Raw genomic sequence first — 15,003 nt, forward strand, 5'->3', positions numbered from 1 at the left:
AGAACTATGCCCTCGGCCTGGCCCCACCCCACGTGGAGTCCAGCGATCTATACGGCGCTTGAAGCTGCAGCACGACATCTTCTCCAAGAGTAGCCTTAGCACGGTCGAGAGTGCTCACATGTGTACGAGTGGATGGGCATCTGCTTGGAGTAGTCTGTCGCGGTCCGCCTGAGCCGCTAGAGCGTCTTTGCACTGGCGGGGGTCTGCCATGGTTCTGGCAAATGGAGATGTGGAAGTTGTAAGTCTACCTGGATAAAAATAATTAATTCGAACTTGCTTCATTTTGTTTGCAGTGACCCGGGTCGTCGCCAATCGCTTCATATAAGGCCCGAGAACACAGGCGACTTCTCGCCAGTACTGACTTGCCCGCCGTAGCCCCCGGAGTGGACTAGCGCCGTCACCAAGGACAGGTCGGCGACCGCAGCCGCTAGGCAGCCCAGCAGACCCGAAAGACCTGCACGTGAACCCGAGCAGCCACAGCCAGTGGCTCACGGGTGCCGTCCGCGAGTGCGAGGGACAGGATACAGTGCTACTGCGCATGAAGGACCCCCGGCCCGAGCTCGCACGCTCAAGTCGGTATGGAGTGAAGCCGTGAAACCACAGCATTCACTGGACAGCATTCAAGCTTCATGGGGGTCTACCGGCATTTGGCCACCCAATCCTAAAGCAATCGACAGATCCATCGTTTCGAAGGACACACGTCCGACTTCGCGGTATGCGAAGTATAAAGTGGTGGAAGACCGCTCCCCATTCACGACATTGAAGGCCGTGCCATGCGTGGTAGTCCGAGATGGTCTGTCCCTACACGGACTCCGGAGCTCGTTAACGAAGTCGCCACCCCACCCAAGGGGGAGGAAAAAGAAACACTAGCGCAGAATACAAGGATAGATCTGGGTCCGCGACGCGTGCTCACTCACGAAAAGTGCATGGAGGTTGAGATCGAACATTTTCGCAGGAAGATAGAAGCTGCCGAACTCATCATGATGAATGTAAAAGATGCGGCTAGCAAGAAAATGAGAGCCGCCTTAAGAATCGAGGAAAGAAATCAAATTCTCGCGGCGAAACGACGTGATCCCGCTGTTGCGAAAGCAGCGACTGACGCTTGAGAAAGCCCACAGTTTAGCAGGTCTAACTTGACTCACTACCTTAGCTTACACGTTGCGCTACGTGTATGAGGAAGCGTAAGTACTTAGTAATTACTTGAGTTAATTATATTTGAATACACAAATATAATTTAAATCAGATAAAACTCCAAGTGACTTAGATTAGGTAAAATAAGAACTGTATTGTTTGTAAATTGATCTTCCTCCTAAATCTGCTAAAACTGTTTATCATCTATGAAAGGGATTGACAGCGGCTGGCTGTCAGAGCCCCGCTAATATGCACGTCTCTGATTGGTAGAAAGATGCTGCTTTCTACCAATAGGATCTTTGGGTAGGTGTGGACCACTCATTGTGGTGGCCCACTTCAATGTATCCATTGGTGTGACTTACACCAAGGTGAGGAAGTATCTAAAACTTTTAACAGATATCCTATCTGTTAACTTCAAAAGTGGCTTGCAGCCACTTGTACGTGTAACCCCGTTACACCATCCTCCCTTAAGGTTAGACGCGCGGGGTCTCCGCACGTCAATCTTCTGAATTGACCATTCGTCAATTCTCCGCGTTTGGAGAAGAAATCCGCGCTCATTCAACGATGAGCGCGCCTCAAGAGAAGAAGACTCCGAAGTCGGTGGAGAGTCATCTCTCCATCGATGACTACTTCGAATGCCAGAAGGCGAAGTATGGCGACGTCGTCGACTTCGACGACGACGATGAAGACATGGAGGACGAGAAGGACTTGTCCTCAAAGCGCAAAGACTCAGTGTCGAGCGAATCGCTCGACCCTCACGCTAAGAACATTCGCCCGCGTGAAGGGGACGAATCGGACGCTTCGAGTTCGAAGCGTTCGCCAACCGAGAGTGATACCCCACTCGCTTCCGCTGGGGCTCTCAGTACTCTGCGCGCTGCGCCTGCAGCGCGCGATCCGTGGATGCCGTCCGCGTCCGAGATTGCGGACCGGTATGGGAACTCGGTACCTCCGAATGAGGTGCCGCTGTACGTGTGCAGCGCCATCAAAGATGACGCTGTGGCTGCCGAGCTGCACTTTGATGCGGAAATGCATCAAAGGCGCGATTATTACATCGGACTCTTCCATGAGCTCCGATGGTTTCAAAGCAAGAAGACATCTTCTCACAGCAAAGTGCCCGAGTGGTAGGCTTTGTCAAAGTTGGAAAGCTTTTGTTGAGAACTTCAACAAGAAGCCGAGTGCTTATCGTGATCGGATTAAGCAAGCGCGTGATCGCTTCAAGACGTACTCGAAGCGTGGAATGTTGGAGCAACTCCACGTTGCAGCGGAGGAGGCTACCGTGCTGTGCGCTGTGCCCGAGGGTTTTCAGTGCACGAAGTGCTTCCCAGGCGCGGTCCGCCTGAGCGACCGCGACCTGAACGGGTACACGTCATTCCGTGTGCCCGAAAGTCTCAAAGAGCTCCGTGCTAAGTTCTTAGCACGGGAGGGTTCGGGCGCTAGCGATGACCGCAGCGCTCGTGTTACTTCCGCTGTGCCAGCGCGTACTGCTCCTCGTACGCCCTCACCATTTCCGGAACGTCCTCCAGCAAGACGTTCCGCGGCTCCCATGTATCTTGATGGGGAGGAAATCCTCTCCAACGAATACGAAAACGAGCCCCTTGAGGGTTCGTTTTCGGTATACTATGGTCAACAATCCGCTCAACAATCCAGCGGGTTGAGTCGCGGGCGTCACGGATCGGCGGTGGCGGGGGTGGGAACACGCCCCGGGTATGATCAGCCCCGGGCTGATCAGTACGCGCCTCTCCACAACCGGGTGACCGCCGTGGAGCGTCTGCAGGGCGCTGAGTTCGCCGCCCTGAAGCAGGAGCTGGCGAACCAGAAGGCCCAAGTCGCGGCGGTCTCGCAGACCGCCTCGAATATCCAGGTCGAGTTGGGGACCCAGATGAAGGGGTTGCTCCAGTGCGTCCGCGCGCTGGAGGAGAGGCTGCTCGTCGCCGAGGCCAAGACTTCCGCTTCTGCCTCGGCTCCTGCCGAGGCTTCGGGTCAGCCGAGCTAGATGGCTCGTGCTGCAGGTATGGCTTCAGCCGTCCGACGTAAAAGGTCGGATGGAGGCGCATGCTAGACGGTATGTCTAGCGTCTAAGCGTTGCCGTGCCGTGCCAACACAGTGAACGGCCCGATGAAGCGCGGAGCAAGCTTGCTTGCACCGAAATCCGAAACTGCATGTTTAGGCACGTTTTGCGTAGCTAACAAAACCAATGAACTAACCTTGAATTCATTTGTGTTGTCTCTGCCCACATTGCCTGCGTTCAGCTTCTGTTGGTCAACAGAAGCTGCTATTGCGTCTTGGACAAACCGAATTACGGCTTGTCTTTTGGTGATGAAATTGATTGCATCCGAGCTGAAATCATTCAGCTCGCTCTCCGCTAGAGGCCCGGCCTCTGCGTGGTTCTTCGCGGTGTCTGCGCCCTGCGCAGACCCGTGGTCTTTGTCCTTGTTGTTGGAGGAGTCTGCGCCCTGCGCAGACTCATTCGTTTTGATCATTGTTGAAGCTGACACTGTGCAAGTGTCAGCGGTTTTCTGCGGCTGCTGTATTGCAGTCGTAGATCCTCCCCCACTTAAAGTGGGAGCCATCACTCCGAGTAAACTCGGTAGACGTGGATGCCGCATGGCATTCACGTAGAACGGTGTATGCCCGGTAAGCACTCGCTCCAGTATTGGAACGAGTGAGCGTAGCTCTTCAAAATGTCGACGAGCACGCGATTCACGCGCTCGGTTTGACCGTCCGTCTGCGGATGATCCGCAGTCGACATCGAAAGTTGGCTCCCAAGAAGTGTAAACATTTCTTGCCACAGGTGCTCTGTGAAGCGCGGGTCTCTGTCCGACACGATGTCGGTCGGCATGCCATGGTGTTTGGACACCATGTTGACGAACAGACGGGCCGTCTGCTTCGCGGTCACCTCTGCCGGCACCGCAGCAAATGTACCATCTTGCTGAAGCGGTCGACGAAGACCACAACACCGGTATTCCCTCCGCTATCCGGGGGAAGACCAAAGATGAAGTCCAAAGACATGGACTTCCAACACTCCGACGGAGTTGGTAGTGATTGTAAAGGAGCCTGCGCGAATGGTGCAGGCCTTACGCGTTGGCACACTTCGCAAGCATGGACGTACTTGCGTACCCACTTATACTGGTGGTGCCAGTAGAAGTCGCGCGTGAGAAGGACGTATGTCTTCTCACGTCCGAGATGTCCCGCAGTCGGGGCATCGTGATATTCATACATGATCCTGAATCGCAGGTCATGGTCATTCGGCACGACAACGCGATCCGCGTTGTCGTCGACTGCATTATAAAGCAGTAATCCGTCGTGCACTCGAAAGCGGTGTGCACGTGCACGAAGGTGCTTGGGCAGCTTCTGACGAGACTTGTCAGAAGGCGCTGTGCCATAGCCAGCAAGAGCTTCGTGTCCGCGTCGTGCGCGTACGCGGCCTTCACATCGTCCAGCAGAGACGATGTGGGTTTGCTTGATCGCATGACGTCAATGGCATTGACGTCAACAGCTTCCGCGCAGTCCGGCCGACGTGATAACGTTTCGGCCACTACATTCAATCTTCCGGGTTTGTATTCGACCCGGAAGCTGTACTCCGCAAAGAATGAGAGCCATCTCGCCATTCTTTGTGAAATGTGTGGTGACTTCACTGCAGTGCGCAGTGATGCATGGTCGGTGCAGACCACAAACGGTCTACTTCCAAGCAAATACACTCGGAACTTTGCGAGTGCGTATTTCATGGCAAGGAGTTCCTTGTCATGCACCGAATAGTTGCGCTCAGCTGACTTCAGCTGACGCGATTGGTAGTAGACGACACGATCACGGCCCTCGTGATCGTGCTGCATCAACGCACATCCGATCGCGAAGTCGGATGCGTCACATACGACGTGAAATGGACGATCTTGGTCAGCCACTGCCAAGATCGGCGCCTCAGTCAAGCCCTGCTTGACTGCATCGAATGACGTTTGGCAATCGGCTGTCCAATTCCACACAGCTTCTTTCTTAAGAAGTTGTGACAGCGGGCGGATCTTGCCCGCGTAATCCTCCACGTACTTGCACAAGTACGTGGCCAAGCCAAGGAACTGCCTCAGTTCCTTGACACTTGAAGGCATTGGCCATTCATTGACCACTCTGACATTTTCCGGGTCAGGGCGAACACCATTTTTCCCTACGAGACACCCGAGGACGGGTATCTCGCTTGCCCCGAAGATACACGTCTTCAGGTTCGCGTAGAGCTTATGCGAAAGCATAAGCTCAAGTAGCTTCCGGAGATGCACCCTGTGCATCTCTACGTCGATCTTCCCGTCCACAGCTCGGCTGTGGATGAACACATCATCGAAGTAGCTCGGTGCGAAGTCGCGCACCGAGCGCAACAAGTGCGTCACGCACCTGTTGAAAGTCGCAGGGGCGTTCTTAAGCCCCTGTAGCATCACTAGTCATTCCCAGAGCATGCCGCTTGGCGTGCTCACTGCCGTGAGAGGGATATCGCTCTCACGCATTAGAATCCGGCTCGCAAGTCGAGAGCACTGTAAACGGTGCTCCCGGTCATCGAATCGATGATGACATCTTTTCGCGGTATCGGCGTCTGTGCCGGTACCGTCGCATCGTTCAGCTTGTTATACGCATGAACGATGCGCCATCCGCCCTGTGGCTTTTTGACACAGAACGTCGGAGCACTGTGCGGGGATTTTGATTCCCGCACTTGTCCTGCTTTGCGACGACTTTCAAAGAAGTCATCGATCGCTTTTACTTGCTCTCGCGGCAGTGGCCACTGCCGCGTGACACAGTACTTCGTGCCCGGCACGAGATCAATCTCGTGCTGTATACCCTTATCCTGCGGAAGCTCCGCAGGAATCTCTTCCGGGAGTACGTCTTTGTACTCCTTCAACAATTCGTAATAGGGGCTCCACTTCAGCGAGTCCCAACCTTGTTCCTCGAAGCGCTCTCGCTTCGTCTTCGCACTGAGAGTGTCTTCACTCTCAGTGGTATTTCCCATGAAGAGCTGTCTCAGCTCTTCGCTCTCGCTCTCCGTTCTTTCGCTGTTCGAAAGAACGCAGACCTGCTCGACACGTCCATCGCGCAAGACGCGTGTGAAGCGATTCCAGCTCATGACGGGAAGGGACGTCAACTCCGACGCCGTTGTCGGAGGATTAGCGAGTTCCATTTCACGATACTGGAATCCAGTATCGGTGCGCGTTAAGACGCTTAGCGTCTCGACGTCCGGCGTCACCGCCTCAGTCTGCTCAGCAGACTGCTCTCGTGGCGTCTCGGTCCCGGACCGAGACTTGCGCAGTGTTCTCCGCATGCGCCGTCTTCTTGTTGTGCAGAGCCCGGCTCCGCACGGTGGTGTTTCTGGTCCAGGCCCGGCCATGGACAGTTGTTCGCCGGCGGACCCTGTCCGCGGGCGCGCGGTATCAAGCCCGGCTTGACCGCATTTTCCTTCTTGCAGCCCGGCTGCACGGAAATGTGTTCCTTCGCCGGCAGACCCTGTCTGCGGGCGCGCGATATCAAGCCCGGCTTGATCGCATGGCGCTTCGTCGTGCAGCCCGGCTGCACGACAGCATGCAAATTGCGTCAGTGCGGTACGTTTGCAACCGTCCGCACTGTTTGCAGCATCAACTCCCGGAGTTGACACGCCTTCGTCACTTCGACGCCATTCATTGGCGGAGCCCCTCATGACCGAGGGTGCGTCGGCTCCCGGAGCCGACGCGTCGTTGTCGACCTGACCTCTTCGGGTCAAGGACTGTCCCTTGCACGCTTGAACGTGGGTATTGGTTCTCGGAAGCAGTACATCTTTTTCTTCTGACGTCGGCAGCATTGCCGACGTTGGTTTCACTTGTGCGCGCCCTCGCGCACTTCCTGGGCACTCCGGGACAGCAGCATGAAGCGCTGTCTCGACTGGTGAGCCACGCGCACCTGCTGGTGCGTGCGCTGCGGTAACAGGGCCATCGCTCTCTGTTCCGCTGCCGCGGCCGAAGCGCACGACCGTGCGCTTCTTCCAGTCTATCACCGGATCATGCCGTGGCTTGCACGGCATGCCCATTACCACGCCGAACTTATCGTCCAGGTCCAGGACGATAAAGTGTTCGACAAACACTCGTTGTTTGTACGAGAAGCGCACGTTCACGACGCGCTTCTCGGTCTTCACGATGGCACCTGTTGCCAGTCGTACCTCCAGAAGACTTCGAGGTACCTGTACCTCCTCGAAGTCAAGTCTCGGCAGGCTTCGTAGTCGAACAAAGTTGTTCGACGCGCCTGAATCTACCAAAGCTCGAAGAGAGTCACTCGCTCTCTTCGAGTAAACTTTCAAGATGACCAGGTTAGGCCTGTCATCTTGTTTCTTGCAGCGAGAGCTAGTCTCACTGGGGGCTGCAGTCCTCAGTGTCGCGTGCCCGATGTCGGCACGCGTTACTGCTTTACCAGTTGGGCGCCCCTACTTGATGTTCGCGTTTTTTGTTGGTCCGCGGCGATGCCTAGTATCGCCACGACGACCACCTCCAGGGGACATGGGAGCTGTGCACTCCCGTGCAAAGTGACCGATCCTTCCGCAACGGAAGCATCGCACGTTGCCTCCCTGCTGCTGGTAACCAGCAGTTGTTGCGTTCGAGAGGTCCATTGGTTCTGGACCTCCCGTCCTCGCTACCGGGCGCGGTAGCGGTCTCGGCGCATTTGCATGGAGTTTAGCCTGCCGCAGGCTAAACTCTTCTTGCCTGGCAAGGGCGATTGCAGCTTCGAGAGTACTCGGGTACTCTCGGAAGAGATAGGTCTTCACGGGCCCATCTCTAAGTCCCTTCATGAACGTGACGACCTTAGTCGCCTCGTCAATTGGATTGGTCACGATATTTGAGACCAAGTATCGTGCGCGCTGCGCGTAAGCATGGACATCATGCTTACCCTGCTGAAGGTCGAGGAACTCCGCCCTCCATCGGAACTCGTTTTGCGGTGGCTCAAACGCTTGTCTGAGCTCCTCTTTGAATATTTCGTACGTGCTGAAGCACATAGGATCGGAGAGTCGGTGTCCATACGCCCAACTCCTTGCGCGTCCGCCAAGGCAGGACATGGCGAACGCGACCTTCGACAGCGGGTCGACGATGCGTCGAGCCGCTATGGCTGTGTCGAGCTCGACAAGCCATCGGAGGAGAGGCTCGCCCTCTCTTCCCACGTAATTGCTTACGCTCAATGTTAATGACTGAGCACGCGGTGTCGTCCCTGACGACGCCGTCACTGAGGAAGCAGCATCACGCTGCTCCTTCATGATGAATCCTAGAGCAACACCATGTTGCTCCGTCGGCGATAGCGTACGCAGCATCGTAGCTATCGCCGCTTCTCCAATGACTGTTGACAGTCGTTGGAGGGCTTCCCACTCTGGGTCAGACAGGTGGGGGCAGTCGGCGCGTGCAACATGCGTTGCAGGCGTGTTGGAGCTCTCCATGGGCACCTCCGTGCTCATGTGGTTCTCGGCTCCGCGTTCGTACACCTCGAACAAACGTCAAGCAGTCGGTCGTTGGACGGACTACAAAGTGCTACCAGGTGTAGTGGGTCTAACTTGACTCACTACTTTTGCTTACACGTTGCGCAACGTGTATGATGAAGCGTAAGTACTTAGTAATTACTTAGGTTACTTATATTTGAATACACAAATATAATTTAAATCAGATAAGACTCCAAGTGACTTAGAATAGGTAAAATGAGAACTGTTTTGTTTGTGAATTGATCTTCCTCCTAAATCTGCTAAAACTGTTTATCATCTATGAAAGGGATTGACAGCGGCTGGCTGTCAGAGCCCCGCTAATATGCACGTCTCTGATTGGTAGAAAGATGCTGCTTTCTACCAATAGGATCTTTGGGTAGGTGTGGACCACTCATTGTGGTGGCCCACTTGAATGTATCCATTGGTGTGACTTACACCAAGGTGAGGAAGTATCTAAAACTTTTAACAGATATCCTATCTGTTAACTTCAAAAGTGGCTTGCAGCCACTTGTACGTGTAACCCCGTTACCCGCAGACAACAAGATCGCAGGACGAGGGGGGTCAGATTACATGGCAAGTTGAAGTTGAAGTGTAGAAAAGGGTCATCAAGTGAAACTAAGAAGGCCTGTACCAAGAGACAGCGCCTCAACACTGATGACACAACAAGCTTGAAGTAAAAACTTCTTGAGCGTTAGATATTTGTTGAGTACAGGATTTTCCTTACGTCTCTGCTTTATGCCTTCGATTGTGATACCTTGCATGACACCCCGACAACCACTATCGAGCTTAGCCAACCGACACCAACAGGTGCGAGTAGATTGTTGTCCCGGCGAGTGTTTTCTGCAGCGATCTCCTGTGATAGGGAAGTCATCGACAACGCTGACTGTGTATCAACTTCGTTGGAGTCATGGCGCAGGTCCTGCGGTTGTTCGGCAGACGACGTAGTACTACGACAAACCATGGCAGTAGTTCGCTTCTCCTGTGGTGCTTCGATAGTTAGACTCGCTGTCCCCGAGTCCCGTCGCGAGTTACGAAACTTGCGCTTGAGGCTGACGAAATCTCGTTCTATCCAGCTCGGTTGCTTCGTAGCATTGTAGGCAAGAGCCAAGGCTTGCCAGTCTTCCTTCCGGGTCGGTACGCGGCTACGAACTAGCGCCAGTAACCACTCTGTTTCGCCCTCACTGTAGTTGTGAGATCTGGGCCGTTTGGTCATCTACAACAGTGAGGTTAGCCCGTGAATGTGCCAGCTATCGCTAACCACCCCACCTATATGGCTTCTTGTCAGGCTGACCACTGTGTCTGCGGCTCGAGGCGATTTCTCAAATGGCAATGGATTGCTGGGTTCTATACTAACAGACGCTCATCTCCGTTGAAGTTTGGTTGAAGACCCACCAACCAAACACGAATGTATTCACCTAGCGACATATGTATGCATGATGGAGGAGCTTCACGAGTTAGACGTCCACCGCCGAACATTTTAGTGCTCATTTGGCCATGCCATCTGGGTCAGTCGTGCCGTGAGTTGGCATTGCGTATCGTGGTAAAGCTGCAAGTTGGAGTATTCGTTAGTGTCAACAACGGTCCTGGGGGACGGCAAGAGATCCAAGTCGCTTTCCATGTTCCAGATCGTTGCGGTGAGCAGGAGTGAGTCGATGTCTTCGCGGTTGACCTCGTAAGGGGCTTTGAAGACCTGTGGCAAAATGTCAGTCATGGGGAATAAGATACGTCATTTTTCACAACCAACGTACACTGAGAAGGTCATCAAGTGACTTCGAAGCCTCAGCGTCCCCGAAATGAAGTCGCACCAGCTTCCGATTGCCATATCTGTGGTCTGCAATCCACAACAGCTTCATCCGGACCACAATCTTGTTGGTCTGGTCCTTCGCCTGTAGGAATCCTTGTAAATCTAACAATTAAAAAAGTGTTATTTGAGGATATCTGCAAATTCCAGCTATCGAGAAGTTACCTTCGACGGTGCGTATGATGCGGGGGCTTTCTTTGCGTTATAGGACCTTCGTCGCTAAAATGGCTTTCATGCGCTGGTATGGTGTTTGTCTCGAAGACGCCTTAGGTGGATCCATGTCGACGTCGTCGCGAACTGCGACTTCGGTCGTTGTAGTTGCAGCGCTATCAGCCTTGCGCGGCTTGCGACCACGTTTCGAGACTTTCGCTGCTCTCAGTGATATGCTGGTCATCCGTCAAAAGTGTGAATGGCGCTAGCGCGTTAAGCGCTATTTTATTCAATACGGGTATAAAGGAGTATGCTGGCGAGTGAAGAGGGTGTCTTGTATCATGTTTGGAGAGGACACAAGACGTCGTATCGCGTCGATTCGTGCCGTCTTAACTGAGCGCAGCGTGGAGTGCAAGCAAGCTTGTTCTAGAGACACACAACACCACTCGGGTCGTAAATAGAACCGCCGTGGCCTGTTTTAAAAGATACAGGACACACTATTGACGCATCTGGCTTGAAGATACAATTGCACAACTTCTTCATCGTCTAACTATCAGCACCTAAGTTATGTATTAGACTTACGCCTTGTGTTGTCCGTACGTACCAGGACGCCTTCACCGCGCTCTTCCATGCGTACGATAGCGCGCATGCATAAGTTAAATGACCTCGCAGACGCTTGCTTGTTCGCACGCGGCGAACACGTGTTGGATCGATCATATTCATACAGCCGTCGCAACCTGGTTTAGAATATGCAGGACATCACTATTGGACGCCTACCAAAAATAGGGAAATCACCAAACATAGATGCAGCAGATATGACAGGACATATCACCAAGTATGTCAACATAGCCCAAATTCTGTCCACCACAAATATCTTAATGACCAATCTCTGGTCGATTCAAACGGTCTCATATTAGAAAGATATCGATTCAGTTTGCACTACATAGGACAGTTCGAACGGGACACTTGTACAGCCAAATCTATCCAGTTCTGCTTGAAGTTTGGCTTGAAGGTCGCCATTTCCCTTCGAGATCCCTCCTGCGAGCTTCCTGCGAGCGCGATGTTCGAGGACGACGACAGCATGCTCCTGCTCCTGTGTGAGGCGTTTAGGACGCACAACGAGCGCGTGTGCGACGCTCGACGCGACGTCCACCAGCTGATGCTGGAGGAGGAATGGCGCATCGCCATGCGCGCGCGCCACTACCTGACTACTAGGTGCCTCGATGCACCGTACGAGTCCGCATGGATGACTCTCCACAAGCATGGCTCCGACCTGAATTTTCTGAATGCAACGAGTCTAACCAGGTAAGCTGCAACTAACATCTATGACTCTATTCCTACGCTAACACCTCCTCCATGTACATGTATATAGGGGTGCATTTCATCAGCTGCTGGGTAGGTTCGCTAGCTTCTACGACCTCTCGCCCCCGTCGTCACGAGGCCGTCCCCCAAAGCTGCGCTACCTACACCAAGTGCTGGGGCTCGTACTACGTTTCTACGTGGGATCTATGGAACAGAGCTCGCTGTGCATCACGTTCGGGGTCCCGCCAAGCACTCTATCACGAACGCTGCGCAAGGCCGAAGAAGCGCTATCGCTAGCGCTGACTGGTTACGCACCTGCACGCATCTCCTGGCCCTCGCCCTCACGTCAGGTGGAGCTTGCACGCATGGTCAACAAACGCGAACCTCTGCTGACCCACACGTTCGGATTTATCGACGGTAAAAACTTACGCGTGCGTGTACTGTACATGTGAATGATATTAGCTGCTTTTAGTCTATATCTACTAACTTTAGACGGATGTGACGTGGGTAATGTACAGGTCCAGCAGCCCTCTAACGCCGACCTTCAAAACGCCATGTACAATGGCTGGCTGCACTCGGTCTTCGTGACCGGCACGATTTGTTTTGCGACCGACGGCTGCATCATTTGGTCGAAGCACAACTGTCCGGGGTCGTGGAACGACTCGGACACGTCCTTGGAGTTCCGCAACAAGCTGACGGACCCGCAGTTGTGCCCCAATGAGCTCATGAATGTAGTGTCTGACTCTGCATTTCCTTGTTCTACGGCCATGACGGGGAGGATCCTGACCCCCTTGAAGGACGGAGACATCGAACGAATTGAGCCTTGTCTTCGCAGTGCCGCACGCACACTGCACAATGCGATCACCTCCATTCGGCAGGCTGCCGAGTGGGGAATGGGCAGTGTCCAGAAAGGTTACAGCCGCCTGAATCTGCCGCTGCCCTACGACCCGATCCGACGAGGCATGCGCCTCAACAACCTATTTAGGATGGCGAACTACAGAGTTCGCACGGTCGGCATCTCCGAGATCAAGACCACGTTCGCGGGCGTGATGGATTTGCCGAAGCAGGGCGTGTTTGAAGCTCTATGATTGCGTTGGTGTAAAGATGGTTGAATTTAAAGTTTCGTAGTTGATTTCCTTAGTTTTCGTACAGCAGCGCTACCGCTGGATGCATCGGCACAGCTACTAACCAATACAGAACAGGGTTCGCACTCGAAGCTATGTAAATGGACTGTGTTGCTGTGATCGTCATTACTAAGGGCTGTTTGAGATGTTACGCTACTAAATGCACTTCCTCCCTCTTTGTATCTTCCGCGCTGTTATCTTCACCACACTAGAGCATTCACAGCTCATTCTTTCTTTGTTAGAGCTCCCAGGATGAGCAAGAGTTCTTGAGTGCGTGCACGAGCGTCTTCCTTGTCACGACGGGCGCGCTCCTCCGCCTCCTGCTTCTCCTGACGGCGCCGCTCCTCCGCCTCCTGTTTCTCGTGACGGCATCGCTCTTCTGCCTCCGCCTTGTCCGCTAGATAGCGTGCCTCGCGTGCCGTTTGGTCGTCACGACGACGCTGATCTTCGTCAGCGCGGCGAAGTTCCGCCTTGCGCTCGTTTTCCTCGCGTATCACGAGCAGCATTTCGAACATGGTGCCCACCATGTTGCTGGAGCTGCTCTCCAGGTCAGACAAGCGCTTCTTGAGCTCTGCGGTCGCCCTCATAGCCTTCACGCGCTTTGTTTTAGCACAGCTTGCCTCAGCCAGTTCTTCGTCTTCGTCCGCAGCACGCTTGCGTCCCATGGTATCGCGGAACTCAGCCAAGTTGATGCCTCCAAGCCTATTGGAGGAAGTCGCGTAGCGCTTCTCCGTCGGTGGTTTCTTGTCTTGCGGACGTCCAGCCGAGGTTGTTTAGGTCAACACATTGCACTAGCAGCGTCGGCGGTTGCTGTGAACGCAGCAGAGACCGCCGGTCCCGCCGCACTCGGGCCTGGACCCGTCTTCTTTGTTGTAGAAGATCGCAACTTTCTCTGCGTCAACTGCGCAGCCAGCGGAGACGGTCGCGGCGTAGCGAAAGCCTCCAACCCCTCGCACACACCGGACGTGTGCAGCAAGTCCGAGAAGACGCCGCTGGCCATGTTGGTGTTGTCCCCGACCGATGTCTGCGTCTCGCCAGAATGCACGGAGTCGCTGGTGGAGACTCTCTCGCTCGTGTCCGCATCGCCGCCCACGCGCGGGTTGTCACCGAGCCCCTCGTCGCCCTCGAGGTCGAAGCACAAATCGGCTTGATACTCCTCCTCCTCGCCCTCCTCCTCGACTTCATTGTCGACGTCGGCGCCGTCGTCCATGTCGACCACACTGGCCTTGGCGTCGATGGACTGCTTTAGCAGCTTCGCTTGCTTCACGTGCGGCGGCATGTCGGCCACACCGGTGGGTTTGCGTGCTCCGAAGAGCATCTTGAACTTTCGGCGGAGGCTCTCATGGTCTCGCTCTGCGACGCCACACACTCGGTTGGAGTTGTAAGCGATTGCCAGTCGCTCCCATTCGTCCTTACCGAGGGGCAGGTAGTGCTCGACGAGCGTCAGGAGGCGGCGCACTTCAGACAGCTTGTAGTTAGTACTTCCGGTCAGCTTCGCCATCTGAACAAAAAGCATGAACACGTAAGTTGCAGTGATCGGTGACGGTAGCACTAGCCAGCAAATCAGCGTACCAGGGATGATGAAGGAGGAGAACCGTCTTGGTGGTACGGAGGAGGTGACTTGTGACGGCTTGGTAAAAGCAAGAATGAAGGTTATTAGAGCTTGGCATCCACTCGGTCGGGCGAGGTTTGAACGAGGCCGGCACAACTCAGCTAGCTTGAAGTTTTCGCCTCCGAACTGATAGTCGTGAGGTCTAACCTGCAGGCCGAGTTCGCGCGCAAACCGAGTGCGCTTGCAGTAGATTCGAATAGAGTATGCAGAGGCTTGTTCATTTTGGCGCCAACGTAGCGGCAATCTCCGCTGACACGTCAACATAGCTGGCAAAGCTCTAACACTCGAGGCAACTTCAACGCAGTTAGCTTCAACAGCAGGATCAAATTAACGTGAATACAGCATACAAATTCCATGCTTACCAATGCAGCAAAGCTCCCACTATCTTCCTCATGACTGCAACCTGTCCTCCACGTGCGCGTCACGC

The 15,003-nt window shown here is 54.2% G+C and overlaps 2 protein-coding genes across 2 annotated transcripts; one reads left to right on the plus strand and one right to left on the minus strand.

Annotated features, from left to right (window-relative positions):
• Positions 1-11,598: 11,598 nt before the first annotated feature.
• Positions 11,599-12,928, plus strand: IUM83_02842 (uncharacterized protein; the record flags this gene model as incomplete). Its single annotated transcript, XM_067926793.1, has 3 exons — positions 11,599-11,843; positions 11,911-12,271; positions 12,359-12,928. The coding sequence occupies 3 exons, from the start codon at positions 11,599-11,601 to the stop codon at positions 12,926-12,928; spliced, it is 1,176 nt and encodes a 391-aa protein (XP_067784266.1).
• Positions 12,929-13,188: 260 nt separating this feature from the next.
• Positions 13,189-14,465, minus strand: IUM83_02843 (uncharacterized protein; the record flags this gene model as incomplete). The annotated part of the gene is made up of 2 exons (XM_067926794.1): positions 13,189-13,712; positions 13,811-14,465. 2 exons carry the CDS (start codon positions 14,463-14,465, stop codon positions 13,189-13,191), a joined length of 1,179 nt encoding a protein of 392 aa, XP_067784267.1.
• Positions 14,466-15,003: the final 538 nt, after the last annotated feature.

This window comes from Phytophthora cinnamomi, assembly GCF_018691715.1.
Source record: "Phytophthora cinnamomi strain GKB4 chromosome Unknown Contig92, whole genome shotgun sequence".
NCBI lineage: Eukaryota > Oomycota > Peronosporomycetes > Peronosporales > Peronosporaceae > Phytophthora > Phytophthora cinnamomi.